The sequence below is a fragment of the Danio rerio genome, chromosome 25 (genome assembly GCF_049306965.1).
Source record: "Danio rerio strain Tuebingen ecotype United States chromosome 25, GRCz12tu, whole genome shotgun sequence".
Lineage (NCBI taxonomy): Eukaryota > Metazoa > Chordata > Actinopteri > Cypriniformes > Danionidae > Danio > Danio rerio.
In genome coordinates, this window is record NC_133200.1 from 17,536,838 (window position 1) to 17,559,733 (window position 22,896).

At 33.7% G+C, this 22,896-nt stretch overlaps 2 protein-coding genes across 6 annotated transcripts in view; one reads left to right on the top strand and one right to left on the bottom strand.

Annotated features, from left to right (window-relative positions):
- The first annotated feature begins 749 nt into the window (after nucleotides 1–749).
- Nucleotides 750–11,811, top strand: atp6v1e1a (ATPase H+ transporting V1 subunit E1a). Its single transcript, NM_001365440.1, is given in 9 exon segments — nucleotides 750–968; nucleotides 3,180–3,245; nucleotides 5,320–5,429; nucleotides 5,507–5,573; nucleotides 5,667–5,756; nucleotides 7,904–7,972; nucleotides 8,072–8,166; nucleotides 10,582–10,669; nucleotides 10,744–11,811. Coding segments are annotated over 9 exon segments (681 nt in total). The 5' UTR covers nucleotides 750–935; the 3' UTR covers nucleotides 10,807–11,811.
- The window catches only part of slc25a18 (solute carrier family 25 member 18), a 28,286-nt gene continuing 16,684 nt past the window's right edge, over nucleotides 11,295–22,896 (bottom strand). For all 5 annotated transcript variants that reach the window (XM_021470662.3, XM_021470661.3, XM_073942989.1 and 2 more), the window contains 3 exons: nucleotides 21,412–21,575; nucleotides 15,665–15,740; nucleotides 11,295–15,587 (listed from right to left, as the gene is read on the bottom strand). In XM_021470662.3, the coding sequence (XP_021326337.1) occupies nucleotides 15,446–15,587; nucleotides 15,665–15,740; nucleotides 21,412–21,575 (382 nt within the window). In that variant the 3' untranslated portion in view covers nucleotides 11,295–15,445. The remainder of the gene's footprint in view (nucleotides 15,588–15,664; nucleotides 15,741–21,411; nucleotides 21,576–22,896) is intronic.

Genomic DNA, 22,896 nt, shown 5'->3' on the forward strand with positions numbered 1-22,896 from the left:
TTTAAACAGCATTAATTTAATTGAAAGGTTGCATTATACATAGCTAGAGTAAATAACATTGACTAAGTAATGTTAGCCTTGAAATAGTCATACATAACTTTATGTCTATAAGGGAAAACGTAGGCTATTGTACTTACGTTTGGCATTCTTGTCACCTCATTATAACTAATTATATTTTATATTATAACTATTTTTATATTATAACTAATTCTATTTTAATATTAATCTTCGTGTTTAATAGCCTAGAAGTTTTTCACATTTGAATATTCAATTCAGTAATATACGACGGCGTTTTAGTGACACGTTAAACTAATAAAAAAATATAATGTAATAATAATAAACTACTGAGCGCACATCATATTTTAACATTTTGATTAAAGACTCAAAGCAAGAAGGTCGCTGGTTCGAGCCCTGGCTGGGTCCGTTGGTATTTCTGTGTGGAGTTTGCATGTTCTCGTGGGGGTTTTTTTCCGGGTGCTCCGCTTTCCCCAAAGTCTGAACTGCAAGTCCAAAATTGGCCGCCCGTAGTGTATATGTGAGTGTGGGAGTGTGTGTTTCCCAGTGTTGGGTTGTGGCTGGAAGGGCATGTGCTGCGTAAAACCTGTGCTGGATAAGTTGGTGGTTCATTCCACTGTGGCGACCCCTGAAAAATATAGAGACCAATCCGAAAAGAAAATGAATGAATGAATGAATGAATGTTTTGAGTGACAGAAAAGTAAATGAAATGGGTGGAGCGTCGTGACGCTTTTAGTCACATGACGCTGCTCTTCCTTGTCAGCTGACGCTTGGTTTGGAGGAACTGTAGTTTAGTGTAGGTTTTGCTAATATTAATAAAGTAGTTATTAGTTTAGTATAGTAGTTTCAAAGTTAGTTTTCAAGCTTTGCCGCGGCAAATCTCTCTTCAGATATCCGCAACTGCCTTCAAAACATCAGCCATGGCGCTCAGCGATGCCGCCGTACAGAAACAGGTGAGTAAACTATTAACAAGTTGTTAACTATTAATTGAAGTTATTAACTATCATATTTTAAGAAGAGCTAAGTTTAGAATACTATTTTGTTATTGGGCTCGTGCACCTTTAGAATACAATGACTGGAATAGAGACACAAAATATGGAAATAATGTACCGTGTAAGTTTGATAAAGGTACTTATAAAAACAGCAATAGTTGTAACAGATATAGTAGTTAATTTTTCTTAACTCAGGCCGGTAGCCAGGGGGGTTCGTGTGGTTCGAAAGACCCACTCCCAGAATTTGCCCCATAGATGAGCTCATTTGTCCTATTTTAACTGTTATGCCATCATAAATTATGAAAATAACCCATCAAAGGCGTTAAGACCAAGCGGAATCTGACGTAAGTGAAGTCATCTTTCACTGACCTACACTGCACTGCATTTTACAAGAAATTAACTAAACTAAATCTTGGACCTTACTCTTGAAAGAAAAAATATGACCAATAAAAAGGTGTGATGCACCAAACGTGGACCATATTAAAGTAAATTATAATAATAAGTTGGCTATTGTTGTTATCCATGCATTTTCAAATGTACTATTTTTTTTTTACAAATCAGGCTAGAAAATCGTCATGCTCTACATTATTATTATTATTATGTTTTATTATTATGTTTTATTTGTTCAATATTCAAAACACCACATTCTGACTGAGGAATGTTGAATGTGCGGGCCAGTTTGTTATTTGCCTAATAAATGACAATAGGCTACAGTCATTAATTTTAAACTTTAACAGATAATTTTTTTTCTAATGATATATGATGTAATAAATTTGTAATTTTAAAAATAGGTATTTTTTTCAATTCATATTACTTTATTCTAAAAAAAAATTGTACATTAAAAAGTGTGTTTATGACGACCATCCGACAAGTTAATTCAGCTAAAATAATGCTTAAAATTTCACTATTAACCCTAACCCTAATCTTCTTATAATTAAAAAGAAAACGAAGCGAATAACTCCAAAAAGGTTCACTTTTTGAGAAAACCCCCCACCCTTTTCACCAGGCTGGCTACAAGCCTGTAACTTTCTATATCCTTTTAACTTGTCATATTTTGTTTATCTTGTATGGAGATATGACCGTTTATAAAATGTTACACATTTTGTTTTCAGGTTTATTTCTACTCAAGTATACAGTATATGAAGATTTCATTTTCAAAAACAAAATACCACTTTTTTTTGTATTTTTCAGAAGCAGATTTTTTTTTACAGTTGTACTCCTCAGTGCTCAATGTAAAACATACACAGACACATTTCAGAAGCTTAACGTAAAACATAAATGATACAAAAAAATGAATATAATTTTTATTGCAATTGTACTTCAACACACATCATACATGATCTGAAAATTACATAAATGGATAATGTTTTTGCAGATAAACTGTTCATATGGAGCACCTTTAGCTGTCAAAACACCTATAATTTTTAAATTATCTGACCACTTATAGTTGTAAAATATATTTTGTTACTTTTGGGACTGTTTTCTTTTTTTAATAAGCACAAATATTTACCTCTATTGAAACTGCTGCTTAAAACATCTAAAAATAAGCATTTCTGCAAAAACATTTCTGAGCAGTTTTGTTTAGTTGTTATTTCGTTAAATTAATACACATTTCATAATTTGTAAACAGTTTTTTGGGGCAATTCTGGGTTAAAAAACTAAATTACATTTTTAATTAAACTACTTGTAATACACACACACACACACACACACACACACACACATTCTGGATTATAGTTCTGAAAAAAAGTTTTGTTCTGTAAGCTATCGATGACATTTCTTTTTAATAATTGTAAAAAAAAATGCAGACATGTTTATTAGTATTGTTGAAACAAAACAATACTAATGTTTTAAATGCAAAAGTAGTTAGTTTCATGTTTTAAATACAGTATGAAGATTACATTTTGTAATGTGTTTTCAAAGGTGCCTAAAAATCAAATGTTATATCATTTATCTTGTAGCTAGACGTGTCCGTATATCCCATTCACTTTGCTGTGCACAAATGCATTATTATCAATGTATTATTTCATATTTTGTGAATGTTGTATGCTGCGAATAATAAAACCAAAAGATGGCATCTTCGTCCTTCAGTTGTCCTACATCCTGCATTTTCATCACGATAATTACATTTTAATTATTTGTTATTGATCATAATTCTTTGTGTATCTCCAGATCAAACACATGATGGCCTTTATTGATCAGGAAGCCAGTGAGAAGGCTGAAGAAATTGATGCAAAGGTAAAATACAGACATGTGCAGATTAGGCATGGGCCGGTATAAAATTATGACGCTATGATAACCTTAGATATATATATCACAGTTTCACGGTATCACAGTTGTAAGATTACTGCTCTAAAATATATTCTTTTTAAATATCTGGGTAAAAAATAAAACCCTTTCCCCCTTTGAACACAATATATCTTAATTTGGAGAACATTTATAATATTTTAGAGCAGTAAACATGCCAGGCTAAATAAATAAAATGAAGTATTAACTTCTGTTGTCTTCATTTGTTTCAAAAACACAGATTTAATTACACTTTAAAATGGCATATGTGAAGATCTTTTCTGCTAAAGATACTAAAAAAAATGTAAATAAAAAAAATGTACTCATACCTTACGAATAGTATTGCAGAAAATTTTGACGGTTTTAAAACCTTGACTTTTCCAAACCGCGGTATACCTTGGACACGGTTATCGTCCCATGCAGATATTCAACACAATATATCACAATAATGAACATGTAGGAGGATATTGTTATAATGGGCACTTAAAAATACTGTAAATAATTATTATTTCAGCTTTTAGAACATCTGTAATAATATTCAGATTGTTGTATTGGCAGTGGCTTTTCTTCAAAGCACCAAATGATAATAGGCTACAGCATGCTTGAGATGTTGATTGAAAATATTGTGGCTATTTATACTGTAGGCCTATTGTTCACAGCATTAGCTGATGTAGCCAAACTCATGATTAAAACAACAAAAGCATGTATTTGACTTGGATTATATTCATTTTTTTAATAATTGTTTAAATTTCCCTGATAAACAATAAAATTCAGTGTTTATATTTGTATAACTTGCATTAACATAGTAACTTATTTTAATGCATTAACTAACGTTTGCTATTTCTAATTGTACTTTGTGATTTTTTCCATGTATATTTGGCATATATGTGACACAATTGTGTTATTATAACAGTTGAAGTAACCATTTTTACATTTCACTATTGTATATCGTGGACAAAGCTTTAAAGCAGCATAAACATTTGAAAATGTCACAAGCCTCTAATAAAATATGCTCTGAATTTGTCAACTTTTTTTAAAGGCACAGTTCACTCAATATTTGCCATTTACTCAACCTCAGGCCATTTAAGATCTAGGTGACTTTTATTCTTCAGGAGATCGTTATAGAAGAAACGATCGTTCTTGGTGATTCATAAAATGAAGTTACACCTGGCCACTTGGATAGCTCCAATTGTGAAAAGTGCAGGTGTAAATGCCCTCTGAAATGCATTCAAGATGAATATAATCGGATATCACTGAAAATACACATATTCTTTTGTAAGCAGCAGCGGTCACGGCTTTCATTATTAACAGGCTTAACATTGTTTCACCTGCTTTCTTTTGCTTAGTTATTAGGTTTAATTATCATTTTCATAATAACATTGCTTTAATGGGAGATTACTCACTGTTATGTGTAGTTAACTGGTGATCTGGGACTTTTAGCCAGGACAGATTACTGTGCATATTTTAGATGCATGACAATAATTATTTTTTAAATGTAATGTTTTTTTTAAAGAAAAGTTTTGTTGAATTAAAAAGTGCACCTATAAAGCTATATTTTCCTTGTTTTACGAATTAAAAATTGTGGCTAATAAATACTTATTTGGTATGGTCAGACTCAGAGATAAATTTGGTAAATCCTTAATTTTGAGCCCTGAAAAGTCATGTGAAATGAAAACTGATTGTATTGTGACACAACCCATTTGCTCATGCACACTGAGCAAGCTAATATACAATACACACAAGACGTTAAATGAATGAGAAGGCATGTGGACATAACACAACATCTAAATCAAATCTTTTAGCATGTCAAAGTCAAATTTAAGCAAAATATATTTTCCCAACAAGAAAAGTGTGGCTAGTGAAAATGGCGAGTGGCTAGTAATGTTGGAAATCTACCAGCCACAGTGGCTGGTGATCAAACAGTTAATGTCAAGCCGTTCTTAAACCTAAATGGTCCTCCAAATGGTCATTTTTGGTGATTAATCTCTTCTCAAGTATTGAGAAGTTGTCTATTTGCATTTTGCAGGCAGAAGAAGAGTTTAACATCGAAAAAGGACGACTGGTGCAAACTCAAAGACTAAAGATAATGGAGTACTATGAGAAGAAAGAGAAACAGATTGAACAACAGAAGAAAATGTGCGTTTGAATTCTTTACATGTGTTACCTGATGTCTTCAGTGGCTTAATTAATGAGGTCTTCATTCAAATCCACAGTCAGATGTCGAATTTGATGAACCAGGCCAGACTGAAGGTGCTCAAAGCTCGTGATGACATGATTAAGGTATGATCATTGACATTTATATACTTTTTATTTGTGTAAAACTACAAAAAAATATTGATCTCACCTTCATCTTTTTTATTTGCTTCAATTCAGGATCTCCTAAATGATGCCCGAGAGCGTTTGGCAACCATCGCCAAAGACCCAAATCAGTACCAAACACTTCTGGAGGGGCTGGTGTTACAGGTCAGCTGATGCCCCTATTAGTGATGCTCTTCATAGTTTTGAAAGATACTCATGGTTTAAGTGGTTAAGATATTAAATGGTTTATTTTGTTATAAAAAAAGAAAAAATATATATGTATAGTGTCAATCATAATATCACGATCTCGATTCGACCCCCCACGATCTTAATCCAGCTCTATGATTCAGCCAATTATATTTTCAAGTTCGGGAGAAGCTAAAGGAGGTCGCACAAATCTTCACCTTGTATTGTATTGGATTTAAGCATGGGCAGTATGGGCGATCGCTCGGAGCGTCATCCTGCTAGCGGCAGTATAGTGAAAATTAAAAATGTATTAGTCATTCATTCTTTTCAATTATGAATGATTTTATATTCAATTCTTTATTTCAGATATTTATATACACGTTATATCATTTATAATTTAGTTTTAGAATTTTAATTTTATTAAATAGATTTATCATGAACTTTGCATTTTTTATTTTTTATTTATTTAATGTTATATATATATATATATATATATATATATATATATATATATATATATATATATATATATATATATATATATATATATATATATATATATATATATATATTAGAATATGTACATAATCCTGACATAGTTATTTTTTATTACTTGGTTTCTTTGAATGATATTTTGTTATATTTAATACATTAACATATGTATATATGTATACAAACATTTTTGTTAGTTTGGTCAGCTGTTCATTATTTGCATTTATTATTCATTATTTAGTATTTAGTGCTATGCATTTGTGTATGAGGAATAGATAAAACATTTGTTTTACTTCATTTTGAAGTTAGTTGTCATTTGTTTGTTTATTAACTTTTATAGTTTATATATTTTCTTTTTAATATAGAAATATTATGTGTTTTATTATGGAACAAAATTTATGGCAAAAGTATTGAAATAAAAAGCTTGCTGAAAAAAATAATACATTAAATTAACAGCTGCTTGCGTTTTAGTGACTTGAATTCCCAGGGTTTGTAATTTAGGCCCTGAAATTCAACACGGCTGTTTATTTAAGCTGTAACTATTTCAATTCAAAACACAATTGTATACCTAAATTCCATATTTCATATTCAACTTCCAGATTTCACTTCCAAAATATTCAGTTCTGTTTAAAAATGCACAAGTATAATAATCAAAAGACAATTTTCGGTTCATTTTATTTCAGTTCAAAAATTCGCTTCCATATATTCAGTGGCTTAAATTCGTCTGTTAAAATTTGATATTACATCGGGGAACTGCAAGAAAAGCAATAGATTGCAGATAGCTTTTAGGGCTGCACAATATATGGTTTCAGCAACAATATTGCACACAATGTGCACATCCGCAATAGTCACTTTGCAAAGATGTAGAATGACCAGCCTGAATTATAGTTGACCAGGAGCCACAGAATTGTGTTTAATCACTGTTTTTATATATACTTCATATGATTTATGCAAAAAAAACATTTCTTACTTACTTATTTTTTGTCTTGTTTCTAGTCCAAACATCTACATTTCAAAGGGAAAACAAAATTATTTCACTTACAGCACTGGCATATCATTTCCTTAAAACAAGCAAAAAAAATTTTATTTTTAAATATTTGGAATAGAAACAAGATAAACATAGTAAATATATATATATATATATATATATATATATATATATATATATATATATATATATATATATATAWTTTTTTTTWTATATATATATATATATATATATATATATATATATATATATATATATATATATACATACATATATATATATATATTTTTTTTTTTTATATAAATATATATATATATATATTATATATATATATATATATATATATATATATATATATATATATATATATATATACATACATATATATATATATATATATATATTTTTTTTTTACATTGTGAATATTACATTTCTGTAACCGAATACTTTGACTCCCCAAAAAAAACACCAAATAGTGCTATTAAAAGCATCTTGTGAATCTGTATTAATATCGCAGTATTTATCGCAGAAAAATAAAACACCGCAGTATCAGACTTTTTCCAATATCGTGCTGATGTATGATTTAGATTTTATTATTTAAACTAATAATTAAGAGTAAAAAATGTATTTTTTATAACCTCTGCAGGGTTTTTATCAGCTGCTAGAGCCTAGGGTTATAATTCGCTGTAGAAAGGAAGATGTAGCGATGGTGCAGGTGAGCTCAATTTCCTGTCAATCTGTTTACATCATATTAATCATATCAGTTCCTAAAACTTGTGAGCTCATAAAGAGGTTTATTATCTGTTTATTCTAGACTGCTGTTCAGAAAAACATCCCGATCTACAAAGAAGCTGTAAAGAGTAACATTGAAGTGCGCATCGACGAGAACACTTTCCTGTCTCCTGACATGTAAGATCACTTTCACTCTGTAGATCCATTTACACCTGCTGTTAAGATGTATTTGTGTCAAACTGATCACAAGTGGGTGATGTTAAAGTGTAAACATGGGCTATAATGTTTTGACCACTACTCAGATGCCTTGCTTTCAAATAACAATTTAAGTCAGTGGTCACCAAACTTGTTCCTGGAGGGCCGGTGTCCTGCTGATTTTATCTCCAACCCTAATCAAACACACCTGAACAAGCTAATCAAGGTCTTACAAGGTATACTTGAAACACCCAGGCAGGTGTGTTGAGGCAAGATGGAGCTAAACCCTGCAGGGACACCAGCCCTCCAGGACTAGGATTGGTGACCGCTGATTAAAGTGATGAGCTGACAAGTACTCATGACAGGAATCATAGATGTCAGCTACTGGTTTTGAAATAATTAAAAAAAAAGATAAAACAAAGTGTGACTCAGTGGCGCAGTAGGTAGTGTTGTCCCCTTACAGCAAGAAGGTCGCTAGTTCGAGCCTCAGCTGGGTCAGTTGGCGTTTCTGTGTGGAGTTTGCATGTTCTCCTCGCGTTTGCGTGGGTTTCCTCTGGGTGCTCCGGTTTCCCCCACAGTCCAAAGAAATGCCATACAGGTAAATTGGGTAGGCTAAATTGTCAATAGTGTATGAGAGTGAATGAGTGTGTATGGATGCTTCCCAGTGATGGGTTGCAGCTGGAAGGGCATCCGCTGCGTAAAACATATGCTGGATAAGTTGGCGGTTCATTCCGCTGTGGCGACATCAAATTAATAAAGAGACTAAGCCAAAAAGAAAATGAAGGAATGATGATAAAACTAAACTGTTGTGGAGGTGGCATGAAGGCTCAATGTTTAGCACTGTCGCCTCACAACAAGAAGGTCTCTGCTTCAAGTCCCAATATATAATATAATACATATACAGTTGAAGTCAGAATTATCAGCGCCCTTTTATTTTTTTACTTTATTAAATATTTCCCAAATGATGTTTAACAGAGCAAGGAAATTTTCCACAGTATGTCTGTATCACAGTATTATATTTTTTCTTCAGGAGACTTCATGTGCTTTATTTCGGCTAGTTTTTATTTTTATAAAAAACATTTTAAGGTCAAAACTATTAGTTATTTAGGCTATATATTTTTTGATAGTCTACAGAACAAACCATCGTTATACAATAACTTGCCTAATTACCCTATTTAAGCCTTTAAATGTCACTTTAAGCTGGATAGAAGTGTCTTAAAAAATATCTAGTCAAATATTATTTACTGTCATCATGGCAAAGATAAAATAAATCAGTTATTAGAAATGAGTTATTAAAACTATTATGTTTAGAAATGTGTTGAAATTTTTTTCTCTCCGTTAAAAAGGAATTGAAGAAAAAAAATAAACAGGGGCTAATAATTCAGGGGGGCTAATAATTCTGACTTCAACCTTATATATGTAATATAATATAATATAAAATATATTGTGTACTTTAATGTTTTTTTAAAGAGAGTGTCATTTATTTTTACCAGAAAAAAGCAAATATGTCCATATTTCTGCAAAAGAATTGCTGAAATTTGAAGTGGGCTTGTTGCAAATCAAGAATGCAGACTACTTCAATGGTAATAATAATTGGCCTGCTGTTTAGTGCCATTAAGTATCAAAGTCCGCATGAAATCAAATTTAAATACGTTTATTTTTCTAGCGCACACTGTTAATATTAAGGTAATCTTAAAGTAAAATCAATTGTCTTGCTTCCGCTCTGGAATAGCAGTCTTTCTCGGATGATGTCAGTTTGACAGCTTGGGCCAAATATGCTTAGCCACGCCCCTTAAACCATTAGTTTGCTGTGAGTGAAAGATGAGAGGCGGAGCTCAAAAATAAAAGCCAACCCCCTTAATATTCCATTTAATTAGAAATATGTCATTTGCTGTAGTAAAGGTGTGTGTCAATTATTGGTTTATGCAGACTTCAAATATTGGTTTAGTGTTTTATTGTGAATATATACAGTTTGTGATTTTTGTATTGAGTTGTGTTTACTTTTATTTTTATATTTGTCTACCTTAAACTTTTATTATATTGGTTCAATTCTAAGTTTTGTTTTTCCTCAATAAAAAGCCATTCTTTAATGTCACTCAACATCATTTTTGATAAATGTGTAATAAGCACGTTTTAGTTTTAAAACAGTGTTTAAAGCGCTCCTCGTGCAGACTGGCGTTAAGAAAAAAAAAACAGTTTCCATCCACAATATACAATTTAACCTAAATGTATAAATTTTGCACTGATATCATTAAAAAACAAACGATACTCAACCCTACTTGTGATCGGATAATTGAAAATGCTTTAACTTCAGGAGGAAACAGACCTCTGTTTAGTTAGAAAACACTCTTTTATAGATAACCAAATGCGTTAAATGTTTGTGCTTGGCATCTTCAGTTCAGGAGGTGTTGAAGTCTATAATGCTGATGGCAGGATCAAGGCTTCCAACACGCTGGAAAGCAGATTAGACCTTCTAGCACAACAGGTAGAGTAAAAGTCACCTTTTTGTTTTTAGGGTCTTCATTCGAGTTCTTATATTGTGTTCTTCTGCTTTCACAGATGATGCCTGACATCAGAGTGAGTTTATTTGGTGCCAACCCAAACCGCAAGTTCACAGACTAATCGACTGTTACAAATACATTTCAGAAGAGCTGAGGTTTGATGGGTCTTTTAAGGTCACAGCAGATTTGCTAAAGTGGAAATCTGTTTTTTTTATTTTACTTTTAAAAAATGGTACCTTTCGGTTTTATTTTATTATTATTTTTAGGCCAAAGATAGTAGTTAACACTGAAATGTGTTCTCTTGTTACCTTAAACCTCTCCTTTGAGAGTTTATTTAGCACTTTCTCTTTGAATATCATGTCACGGGTAGGGAAAGTAGACGCCTGACTTCTTATCTCAGCTTGTACGAACAAAGAGTTGTAAGCACTTAGGAATTTGCATTGTGTCAATTGTTGTTAGCTAAGCTAGTAGCCTAGCCGGTTTTTCTTAAAAGAAAAGGGGGGAAAATATCATTGGGTGATATTTAACATGGATCGTCCATCCATGATATTCAACATGGATGCTTTTGTGCCTTAAATTGTACTGCAACTGCATTTTACTACGGATAAATAAATAAAAAATAGTTTATTTACAGCATGTCTGTGTCCATCACAGTTTAAACAAAACTGTGTTTATTAACTACATCAAGTCTGAAAACTGACATTCGTACAGATAACACTACATACATCTCAAACATTAACAACACAATGCCCTCTCTCTTGTTAAAATGAAACATATTAGATGCAAATTAGCATCATTTGTTGTGGTGCAACAGCGCTTTGCATAATCAAATCAGACTCCAGACTTTAAAATACAAAAGCTCTTAATTGAACGCATTTAATAAAGTACAGACACCTATATCAGTCTTGCATATACCAAACGTACAGATTTCTTATCACAATTATTTAGAATGACATGAACAAGAAGCCTTTTTTCTCACAAAAATCAAGTCTTCAAGGAATTCGCTTCTATAAATAAGCTTCTATCTTGTTGGTATTATTAAAGTAATGTGTTTTTAAACAGAAATGTTTCCCACGTTTTTTGTTCTTTTCTCGGTTCTCTCAAAATTAAACTATTCAAGATCTCATTACTCTCTTGTTTATCTTTCTTTCTACAGAATGTGAAAAAACAAATCAGCTAAATAAATGTTCTACCTAAACAACACTGCTACTCAAATGTTTGGAAAATGAAGATTTTTTTGTTGTTGTTTTTCTGGTTTTGTATAAAGTAAGAACAGTAATATTTTTCACAATAATGTTAGAATTCTAAAGAATTTGACTATATTTAAATGGGTTTACAAATTGTATTTCTGTGATTAAAAAAAAAGATTTTTCTGCATCATTAACCCAGTCTTAAGTGTCAAATAGTCATTTTAGAAATTATGCAGAATATGCAGATGCATTTAAAGTCAAAATGATTAGCCCTCCTGTAAATTTCTTTCTTCTTTTTCTAATATTTCCCAAATTAATTTTAATGGAGCAAGGGATTTTTCACAATAATTCCTATAATATTCTTTCCTCTGGAAAAAGTTGTAGGGTTTAGCTAGGATAAAGGTTATAAAACCATTTTAAAGTCAACATTATTAGCCCACTTAAGCTATGTATTTTTGATAGTCTACAGAACAAAGCAGTGTTATACAATGATTTCCCTAATTACCCTAACTTTAATGCCTTTAAATGTCACTTTAAGCTGAATAGAAGTGTCTTGACAAATATCTAGTCAAATAGTGTGTACTGTCATCATGACAAAGACAAAATAAATCAGTTATTAGAAATTAGTTATTAAAACTATTCTGTTTAGAAATGTGTTGAAAAAAATCTTCTCTCTGTTAAACAGAAAATGGGAAAAAGAATAAACAGACGGGCTAATAATTCTGACTTCAACTGTATATATGATAATAGGGATTTCTGGTTAATATTTCTGTAGTAGAATCCATAAAACACTAGAAAACTCTTGAAAACAACTGTTTTATTCAATTATTATTTAATTTATTAACAACTTTTACCAAATATTAATTAGAAAATTACAGTTACAGAAATCCACGTCAATATTGGTAATAATGACCATTATTAATAACTGAGGACCTTTTATTATATTTTTATATTTATAATTAAGCAGCATATGCACATATTAAAATGATTGCTGAAGGATTGTGTGATACAGAAAGTTGGAATGATAAGATGAACTGTTCTGACTTTCTTTTAGAGCAAGAAAATTTAATCTGGGTGAGCAGAAGAGACATCTTTTTAAAACATTTTTTTAATGTATATCCCAAAGTTTTGACTGCCAGTGTACTGTATATAGTGCTTTCAACAGCCACTGGCAGATTTAATATTAAATTACGTTTTAAGATTTTTTTTTTTAGATTAAAACTCGAGTGTCAAGGATAAGGCTTTGTTGCATTTTAATATATTTCACACTCAACAAAATCATTTAAAGAAGCATTAAAAAAATTAATTTGACGTTATACAGTCTACATAACAACCAGGCTCCAGACAAAGCCCAGCAGTGTCTCCACAAACAGATTTACTGACAGACCACAGTTACGTTGAGTAAATGGTCACTGAAAAAGTGAGTCAAATCATTTAGAAGATTCAGATTTTCAGATTCAGAGCTTCTTTCTGCAATCTAAAATATTTGTCATTGTTGCTCTCTATGGATATATTTGTTATGTTGGTATAAAATCGATTGTATCTATTGATTGAAAGACATTTCAGCTTTTTATTTTATTTTTTGCAGATTAAATGCAGTAGAGTGACAAAACATACATTTAGAAGATTCAGATCCTTCTAAACTTAGATTTTTTTTGCCATCCAAATGCACATTGACCCTGTGCACATTGACCCTGTTCATCAATAAGTGAATCATTTTGGTAAAACTGATTGTATCGATTGGCTACATGTCAATATGTTTTTTTTTTTTTTTTTTTTGCTCTTTAAAGGGTCTGATTCAATGGCAAAACACAGATTTAGTAGATTCAGATTCGTTTCGATTCAAGCTCATCTAAGTGCGCATTGACCCTGTTCATAACAGACAATATTTAATAATCATAAATCATGTTGGTTTTAAATTGAGCAGAACTATGCTGTAGGTTTAAAGACTTTATTTGTTTGTTGTTGTTTTGAAATCAACTATAAATGCTAAAATGGTGGCCCACTGAAGCTGAGCAGGGCTACACCCGATCATAGCCTAATTGGGAGACCAACTGGGAAAGCTAGATTGCTGTCGGAAGTGGAGTTAGTGAGGCCAACAGGGGGTGCTTTACCTGCGGTCTGTGTAGGTCCTAACACCCCAGTATAGTGAAGGGGACTCTATACTGCTCAGTGCTATAGTGCTAATTGAGTCTTTTCTGTGCATTAATGAATCATTTTGAATCATTCTGGTTTAAAACTGATTGTATCGATTGGCTTTAAAGATATCTCTGTATATATGCTGTTGCCCTTTAAAGGGTTTGATTTAATGGCAAAACAGAGATTTAGTAGATTCAGATTCATTTTGATTCAAGATCATCTAAATGCACATTGACCGTTCATAACAGACAAATCAATAATGATGAATCTTGTTGGTTTCAAAATATAATTATAGATTTAAAGACATTGAATTTTATTTTGTTTAGTTTTTTTAGTGTTGGAATCAATTGTAGATGCTAAAAGATACAATTAGAACTTTCAGATTCAGCTTTGATTCAGTTCTCTGTAAAATTATTATTTTGAATAATTTTGGTTCAAAACTAATTTTGTCGATTGACTTTAAGTTAAAGAGTTGTTGCTGATTTAATGAGAGAGAGAGACAAAAGTAAGAAGATTCAGTTTCGCTTCAACTTTGATTCAAGTCTTTTTGTGCAATCTAAACACACATTGATCCTTTTTATTACCGATGAATCAATCCTCCTGAATCATGCTGGTTTAAAACTGATTAAACCTAAAGGCTTTAAAAGACATTTCTGCATATAATTGCTGTTTAAGGGTCTGATTCAATGGAAGAGAGCAAAAACCTACATGTAAAAGATTCAGATTTATCTCAACCTTGATTCAAGTCATTTTCTGCAGTGCAAATCCACACAGACCTTTTTCATGAAGGATAAAAGAATCCTTTGGAAATCATGTTGGTTCAAAATTGATCTTAATTGTGTTTTCAAAGACATTTAGAAATTAAATTACAGCAATCTAAATGTATGTGATTCTTGATCACAACAAATAAATGAATCATTATGAATAGTATTGGATTAAGGCTAATAAAATCTGTTTTAAAAAACATTTCAGCAATTGTTTTTGTTTTTACTGTTTAAATCTGTTACTTGCCAAATTTAAAAGATTCAGAGTCAATTAAACTTCAAGTCTTCTTTTCGCATCTAAATACACATTGACCCTGTTCACAACTTAAGACTGAATCATCACTAATAATGTTGGTTTAAAACCGATTGGAACTATGGGCTTTAGACACAAAAGCTACATTAATTCAACATTGGCCAAAAAAACCTTCCAGTTTTACCTAAAGAACCCTGTTTACAGTTTAGGTACTTAGTTTGATAAGTTTAGTGTGTATTTATGTTACACAAATGGATTTGCGTTTCACAACTTTCTTGTGTTTCTCCCAAAGTTGCTGAAAGTCCTTTGGTTGGTGTGTGGATTTCTCTTCGTATTTACCATTTCAATAAATCAATGTTTCCTTCTTCATGTCTTGGCCCATGTAGAAACAGTACTGTATGACATCATCAGCCGCTATCCCAGTAGCCCAATCAGGTGTTCGCCAACGCCCAGAAAATAGACCCCTTGAGCAATGCCAAAAAGTGGAGCGATGACCAGCGCTCGACACGTCGCTCCCTTGAGGAACGCTGAGGGCCCTTCACGCTTTAAAATGCGCCTGAGGGAGAGATGGTTGACATATTAATATGGTAGAAGTTTATATGTGACAAATATAGAAACAATAAAAAAACTTACTGTGCGCAGTCAATGATGCCTCTGTATGAGTCTTCTCCTTCTCCTTTCTGTAATGTTTGTAGACGAGTCTTTATAACTGAAGAGGAAAATATTCATTAATACAGGATTTAATTTTGTGTGTCAGCATATTGTCATAAAGGTCCTGAACTTGGGGAGTCTATAACAATGGTTTGTTCTGTAGACAACTGAAAACAATATCACTTAAGGGGGCTAATAAAATTGACCCTAAATGGGGTTTAAAAACATATAAAGCTAGCCGAAATAAAACAAATAAAACTTTCTCAAGAAAAACAAATATTATAGAAACTACTGTGAAAAATGTGTTGCTCTGTTAAACTTCATTTGAGAAATAATTGAAAATAAAAAAAATTACAGAAGTTATAACATGACTTTTTTACAGGAGTCATGTTCAAGAAACCAGTCTGAGATGATTCACGTTTTATAACATGGCGCGTTATCCTGCTGGAGGTAGACATCAGAAGATGGGTACAATGTGGCCATAAAGGGATGGACATGGTCAGAAACAATACTCAGGTAGGCTGTGGCGTTGACACAATGCTCAATTGGTACTAATGGGCCCAAAGTGTGCCAAGGAAACATCCCCCACACCATTACACCACCAGCAGCCTGAACCGTGGATCCATGCTTTCATGTGGTTGACACCAAATTCTGACCCTACCATCTGAATGTCGCAGCAAAAATCGAGACTCAGACCAAGCAATCTTCTATAGTCCAATCTTCTATTGTCTATTTTTGGTTGTGCCTGTGCGAACTGTAGCCTCAGTTTCCTGTTCTTAGCTGACAGGAGTGGCATTAGTGATTAGCAATTTGCATTATCGAGCAGTTAGACAGGTGTACCTAATAAAGTGGCCGGTAACAAAAACAACAAAAAAAGTTTGCCAAACATATTCCCTCAATGATGCACAACCTCCATAATTATGTACATGTTCAAATATAAGTACTTTATTTGTGGTTGAGGAGACTATATGAGGGCAGCACGGTGGCGCAGTGGGTAACACAATCACCTCACAGCAACAAAGGTAGCTGGTTTGAGCCCGGCTTGGTCAGTTGGCATTTCTGTTTGGAGTTTGCATGTTCTCACCGTGTTTGCGTGGGTTTCCTCCAGGTGCTCCGGTTTAGCCCACAGTGGTATAGGTGTTAATGAAATGGCGGAATCAACCCCCGACTTATCCAGCACGTTTTTACGCAGCAGATGGGATCTCTGGGAAACATCCACACACACTCATTCACACACACACACACACTCATACAGTACGGACAATTTAGCCTACTCAATTCACCATTACCAGATGTCTTTGGACTGTGGGGGAAACCGGAGCACCAGAAGGAAACCCACGCAAATGAAGGGAGAACATGAGCCGAGGCTCGAACCAGCAACCCAGCGACCTTCTTACTGTGAGGCGACAGCACTACCTACTGCGCCACTATGTTGCCAACAATAATAATCTAATTATATTTACTCCATCTACAATTTTATACTTTGACAACTAGATTTATTACAATGCTATTTGGAATATTTAGACAATCATGACTAACCACAATTGTTTTATACTCTAATCAGTTTTAATAAAATTTTCAAACATTATTAAATCAAGATCTGTTTAATGTTACAACACAAATTTGCAAATAAATAACTACATTCTTACCTATACAGTGCCTATAGAAAATCCTCATACTCCTTTGAAATATTTCCTTTTTTTCTCCTAACCTGTGCCTGTCTACAACTTTATCCTGAAGGTCTTTTAAAAGCAGGGTGTAATGTGAGTGAAGGTATAGATTTCCACAGGTATGATAATTTTACTTGACAATTTTACTTGAATTTGATCTGCTACTTGCCATTTTTGTGAAATTATTTGTGAATTAACTGTATTAAAAAATATATTTATACGCTGAAAACAAAAAAAGTATGAGATCATAATCACCACTTTTTGACTTTAAAATAAACAATGCCTTATGAAAAAAAGTAGGTGATAGGTTTTGTGTGAGTCTATAAACAGAGTAATGTTTGCAGCGAGTCCTGCCAAATCTTCAAACCCAGACGCCACAGTGGCTTGCCAGTGTTTCCACCGTCCAAATAGTCCACCTTCCTCTTTACTGCCATTTAAGGCAACAAGTAATTGTGTCTCTTACGATACAAAAGACAAGCTGTAAACCAAAACCCTTTGAGAGGCAAACTTTGCAGACTTTGTGTGTTCTTCAAAGCCAATGAAATGTTTGGGATCTAAATATCACAGCAGGATTGAAGCAGAGCACATGGGGTTCACTAATTAATCACTCGCAAACAAAAGACTTATTCTGGGCCTTTATGAAATACAGAGTGACCTAGTTAGGAGACTTCTAGGTGAAAATGTACTCAGAAGTCAACAAAAATAGTACAGTATTAACTGTTTGTGGGGTTTCCAGTTCTTGAAGGTATATATGGTAATTTGTTTGATTAATCTACTAGATGAAATAGTATTAGAAAAAATCATTTCTTCTTTGCAGAACTACTATTTTATTAAAACTTAAATAGAAATAAAAGCATAAATACATTAAAAACATTAATAACAAAATAAAAATAAAAATTGAAGCTATAAATGAAATATGCATGTAATTTAAATGTAAAAAAAAAAACATTGTTTAGAAATCTCACTGTATCCCATTTGACCCATTATATCCAAAATCCCAAATATGTGTTGCATTATATATATATATATATATATATATATATATATATATATATATATATATATATATATATATATATATATATATATATATATATATATATATATATATATATATATATATATATATATATATTAAACAGTAGGCGAGGCAGTGGCGCAGTAGGTAGTGCTGTCGCCTCACAGTAAGAAGGTTGCTGGGTCGCTGGTTCGAACCTCGGCTCAGTTGGCGTTTCTGTGTGGAGTTTGCATGTTCTCCCTGCCTTCGTGTGGGTTTCCTCTGGGTGCTCCGGTTTCCCCCACAGTGTGACTTGGGTAGACTAAATTGTCCGTAGTGTATGAGTGTGTGTGTTAATGTGTGTGTGGATGTTTCCCAGAGATGGGTTTCGGCTGGAAGGGCATCCGCTGCGTAAAAATTGCTGGATAAGTTGGCGGTTCATTCCGCTGTGGTGACCCCGGATTAATAAAGGGATTAAGCCAACAAGAAAATGAATGAATATATAACAGTTCTGTCTGATTCTCAAATCTGATTGGCTGATAGCCATAAGACATTAAAGCAATGTCAGCACTCTTACAGCCCCTTCACTCTTGTGTATTACTCTGCCCACACTAAGACTAAAAAGGGACTAAACAACTCACTACAGTTTGACAAATACTGCAGCTGTTGGACAACATAATGTACTTGAGGCTTTTATGCAAGAATATAGTTGTTTGGACTGCTACTATGCAAATTATTTATAAGAATAGTGCCTATTTTTATAATTTCGGAGTTTCGTGGCCATCAGCCTGTCATACTGAGCAGAGCAAAGACAGTTGACATTCCACCACAAGGTGGCAACAGAGACTGCATAATAAGTCCTTAGGAGAGAAAAGCTCTTTAAATTTCAAGCTGATTAAAGCGGATCAATCAACTTAAAACAGGTAAGTGACACTAAGTCGATCTCTCTCTTTTGTATGTTGTAGTGCTGTATTTACACCATAGTAATTTGGCAGTGTTTCCTTTGTTTTGGCTTTTTTTGGGATAATTATTGTGATCTCCTTATTGCAACAGAAATTCTGGAAAATCTTTGTAAACTTATGGCATTCCATGTGGTTCAGCCTTATAATCTTAAAATGTGAGCAAAATCACTTGTCTTGTCATCACTTTGGATATTACGCTTGAGAATCATTGAAACACTAGCTCTAAAGTGATGTTAGTAAATTAGCAACGCTTTCTGCTGTACTGACGTCAGCTGCAGATGTGAATGAATGGCAGAATAAAAGTAGCTCCTCGTACAAAAGGATTTTAAGACTCTTTTTGTTTTCTTTTTTATATACATGATTATGCTGTCAAACTGTTGTATAAATGCAATATCACACTCGTAGCAGTGCGATATGGCTGAAGATCTTGACTGGTTAGGGGGTACTGAGGCCGCAGGCTGAGTCCCTTGAGTCAACGCATGCCTCCTACCATATAATGTATTTATTCGGCTGTAACAAAACATTTATGCATCCCAAACTATCACAGTACAGGCCATGGTTGGGTTCATGCACTCCTATGAATAAGCAAAAAAAGACCAGTGCAACAACTTGACTTTGTATCTGAAAATGTGAGACGCAGTGATCAGGAGTGGTTCCGACATGTTGTCGTTGTTGTGCCAACTAGCTAGCAAAACTAGTCCCACATCAGAGTTCTTCTGATTGGTCCACTGCTGTGGAACTGACATTGATTAAACGCTGCTGCAAGTAAAAGTTCAAATTAAATCAAATTAAAAATTGTTTAATTTTTACACAGCATCTAAAAACGACGTGCTTGTGCGAGGCACTGCAAAAGACGTGAGTGTATAATGATCATGTAACTATCGTGTTGTCACAATACTGGAATTTGGTACCAATTAATACTAAAATTTTTTAAAAATCCATTTCCTGTGAACATTTGAGCGCTGCTGAGCATGTTCTTAAACAGCGCTGATTATGATTGTGTCCATGTGCTCAACAGAAATGACTGTGATTGGCCGTGAAGATCATCAGTTTACCGCTGTTTACTGAATGTAAACATAGATACAGGGACACTAAAGCGTTTCAAAGTCACGTCGATCAGCTGGTTTGTCAATAAGCTGAGTGATATACGAGTGAAAGCATACGAGTGATCCACTGATGAATCGTAGCTTTAAAATCTCCAGTGTTCCTGTATCTGTGGTTACACCCAGTAATCAGCGGTGGGTTTGGTGAACTGATGACCTTCACAACCAATCACAGTAATTTCTGTTGAGCTCAAATGTTAGCGGGAAATAGATGTTTTTAAAATGTCAGTATCGATTCGTACCAAATTCCAGTATCGTGACAGCCCTAATCTCCGTCTACTGCATTTACATAGAAAAACAATGGAAACATATGATTCTCAACTCATGCACACACAAGACCCTTCTCTATACACACATACAGGATTAAACAGTTCACTTGACTCGGTGTTACGGATGAGCACAGTACTAGAGTTTACATTAAAAGAGATTTGGGTTTCGAAACTGAATCTCAAATTTAATGTACAATTATTGTTTAATACTGTTGTTTTAGGAAAGGGCTGAGCTTAACCTTTAAAAGTTTAATAATTATAAAGTCTTATTTTTCATTATTTTATTTACTTTGAACTTTCACACCACAAGAAGCTCTTCAGTTCTGTATCTTTGAGACAAAACCTCTCAGCCTGGTCAAAATAAACAGGAAAAAGCAGGCACTGGCTATTTGGTGCTTATTTGTGTTGTACTGAAGCCGTGTTGAACCGTGATTTTAATGTGCTGTTAAACATTATATATACAGCTAAATATATTCGCTGGTTTTAGCTTGTATCAATGACTACCACCAACACCACCCAGCAGTTTCTATGTAGCACAGGATTACAAGCTTAGATAGCTTGGACTAACTCAGTTGGACATTTATCAGTGTGCATTTATTACGAGAGAGAGAGAGAGAGAGAGAGAGAGAAAGAGAGAGAGAGAGAGGGAGAGAGAGAGAGAGAGAGAGAGAGAGAGAGAGAGAGAGAGCCACCAGTGTTCCTGTACTCCTCTCTTGCCTTCATCTCACCGTCCAGAGGAGTGACAGCGACCGCCGCCACTGAGCCTGCCATGCAGCCGGCCATAAAAGACTGCAGGAACGGTGCCCGCTCCTGGGCTTTACAATCCTCTGCCCGGCCCACAGCATTGAGGTTGGCAAACAGAGGGAAGTAGATCATGGAGAACGGGACGTCCCTGAAACAAATACAGGAGAATGAGCTGTTAAATGTAGACATCGCAGCAGGACGTTATTGACCAGTCGTGATTGATCATTAGTTTGAGTCTGTGAAACGTGACACTGGGAAATACCACTTCATTTTTAAAAACCTTTGAATGTTTTGCAAGAAATACGATGAAATCAAAAGTCTGTGATTTGATTGTTGAGTACATTTTTTTTCTCCAGATTTCCAGTGTTTTCATTGACAAACTTAAATGTGTTTTGAAAATATGATGGAATAGTCAAACAAATCAAACTCAATACAAAATCACAATACAATAATGATATAGTGAAAAGACTGAGGGAATTCAGAGAAATCGAAGTCTGTGAAGAGAAAGGCAGGAAACCTTAGCGTATCCACCTTTGAGCCCTCATATGGTACTCAGTGTAAAAAACATCATGCTGTGGTGTTAAAAAAAGTCTCATGGGCTCAGGAGAACTTCAGAAAACCATTTTCATGGAACATAGTCTTCTGCTGCATCAATTTGATTCTCTGTCACTCAAGGAGAAAGCTCTACTTCAGTTCTGTGCAAGTGATGCCTCGAAGGTCAAAAACACAGTGGAAATATGTGCTGGGGTTCACAGGTTCTGGGAAGTCTCGAAGACAAAAGGAACAATCAGACTTTCATGAGTGACAGAAGCAGAAGCAAATGGCTTCCATGGTATTAGGTGCGGCAAAGCAACAGCACGAGTGACTGATAAATGTGCAAATGTTCCACTGACATGGAGGGCTTATATGCTGGGTTAATACAGAGTAATAGAATATTGCTGCATCCCAAATAGCATACTACTCTAAATATCATTTGTAAATAGAATTTGTATGTCCCAAATCGTAGTATGTTAAAACGAGTATGTAAAAGGTTCCCGGATGGCTTACCATTCCCAGTAAAAAAATTTAAGTGTAGAGTCGTCCATACTCTAACCGCTGATATTGCCCACAGTACATTGTGCGTTGGACGTGAATTCAATTAGAACTTATACTACTAATAATAATAGTAATAATTCCTTACATTTAGATAGTGCTTTTCTAGACACTTAAAGCGCTTTACACAATGGGGGGGGGATCTCCTCATCCACCACCAGTGTGCAGCAACCACCTGGATGACACAACGGCAGCAATAATGAAATGAAAACTGTAAATAAACTACAAACATGATGGATGCGCGAGACCAACAATAAAGTAGAGAGGCTGTGGTAAAAACGTTTGAATGACTGATAATTAATATCAAGCTAAGTGGAAAATATTTAAATGCCATTTTCTGTGTTATATTTCAACAGCAACAACAATACCGACCTTAT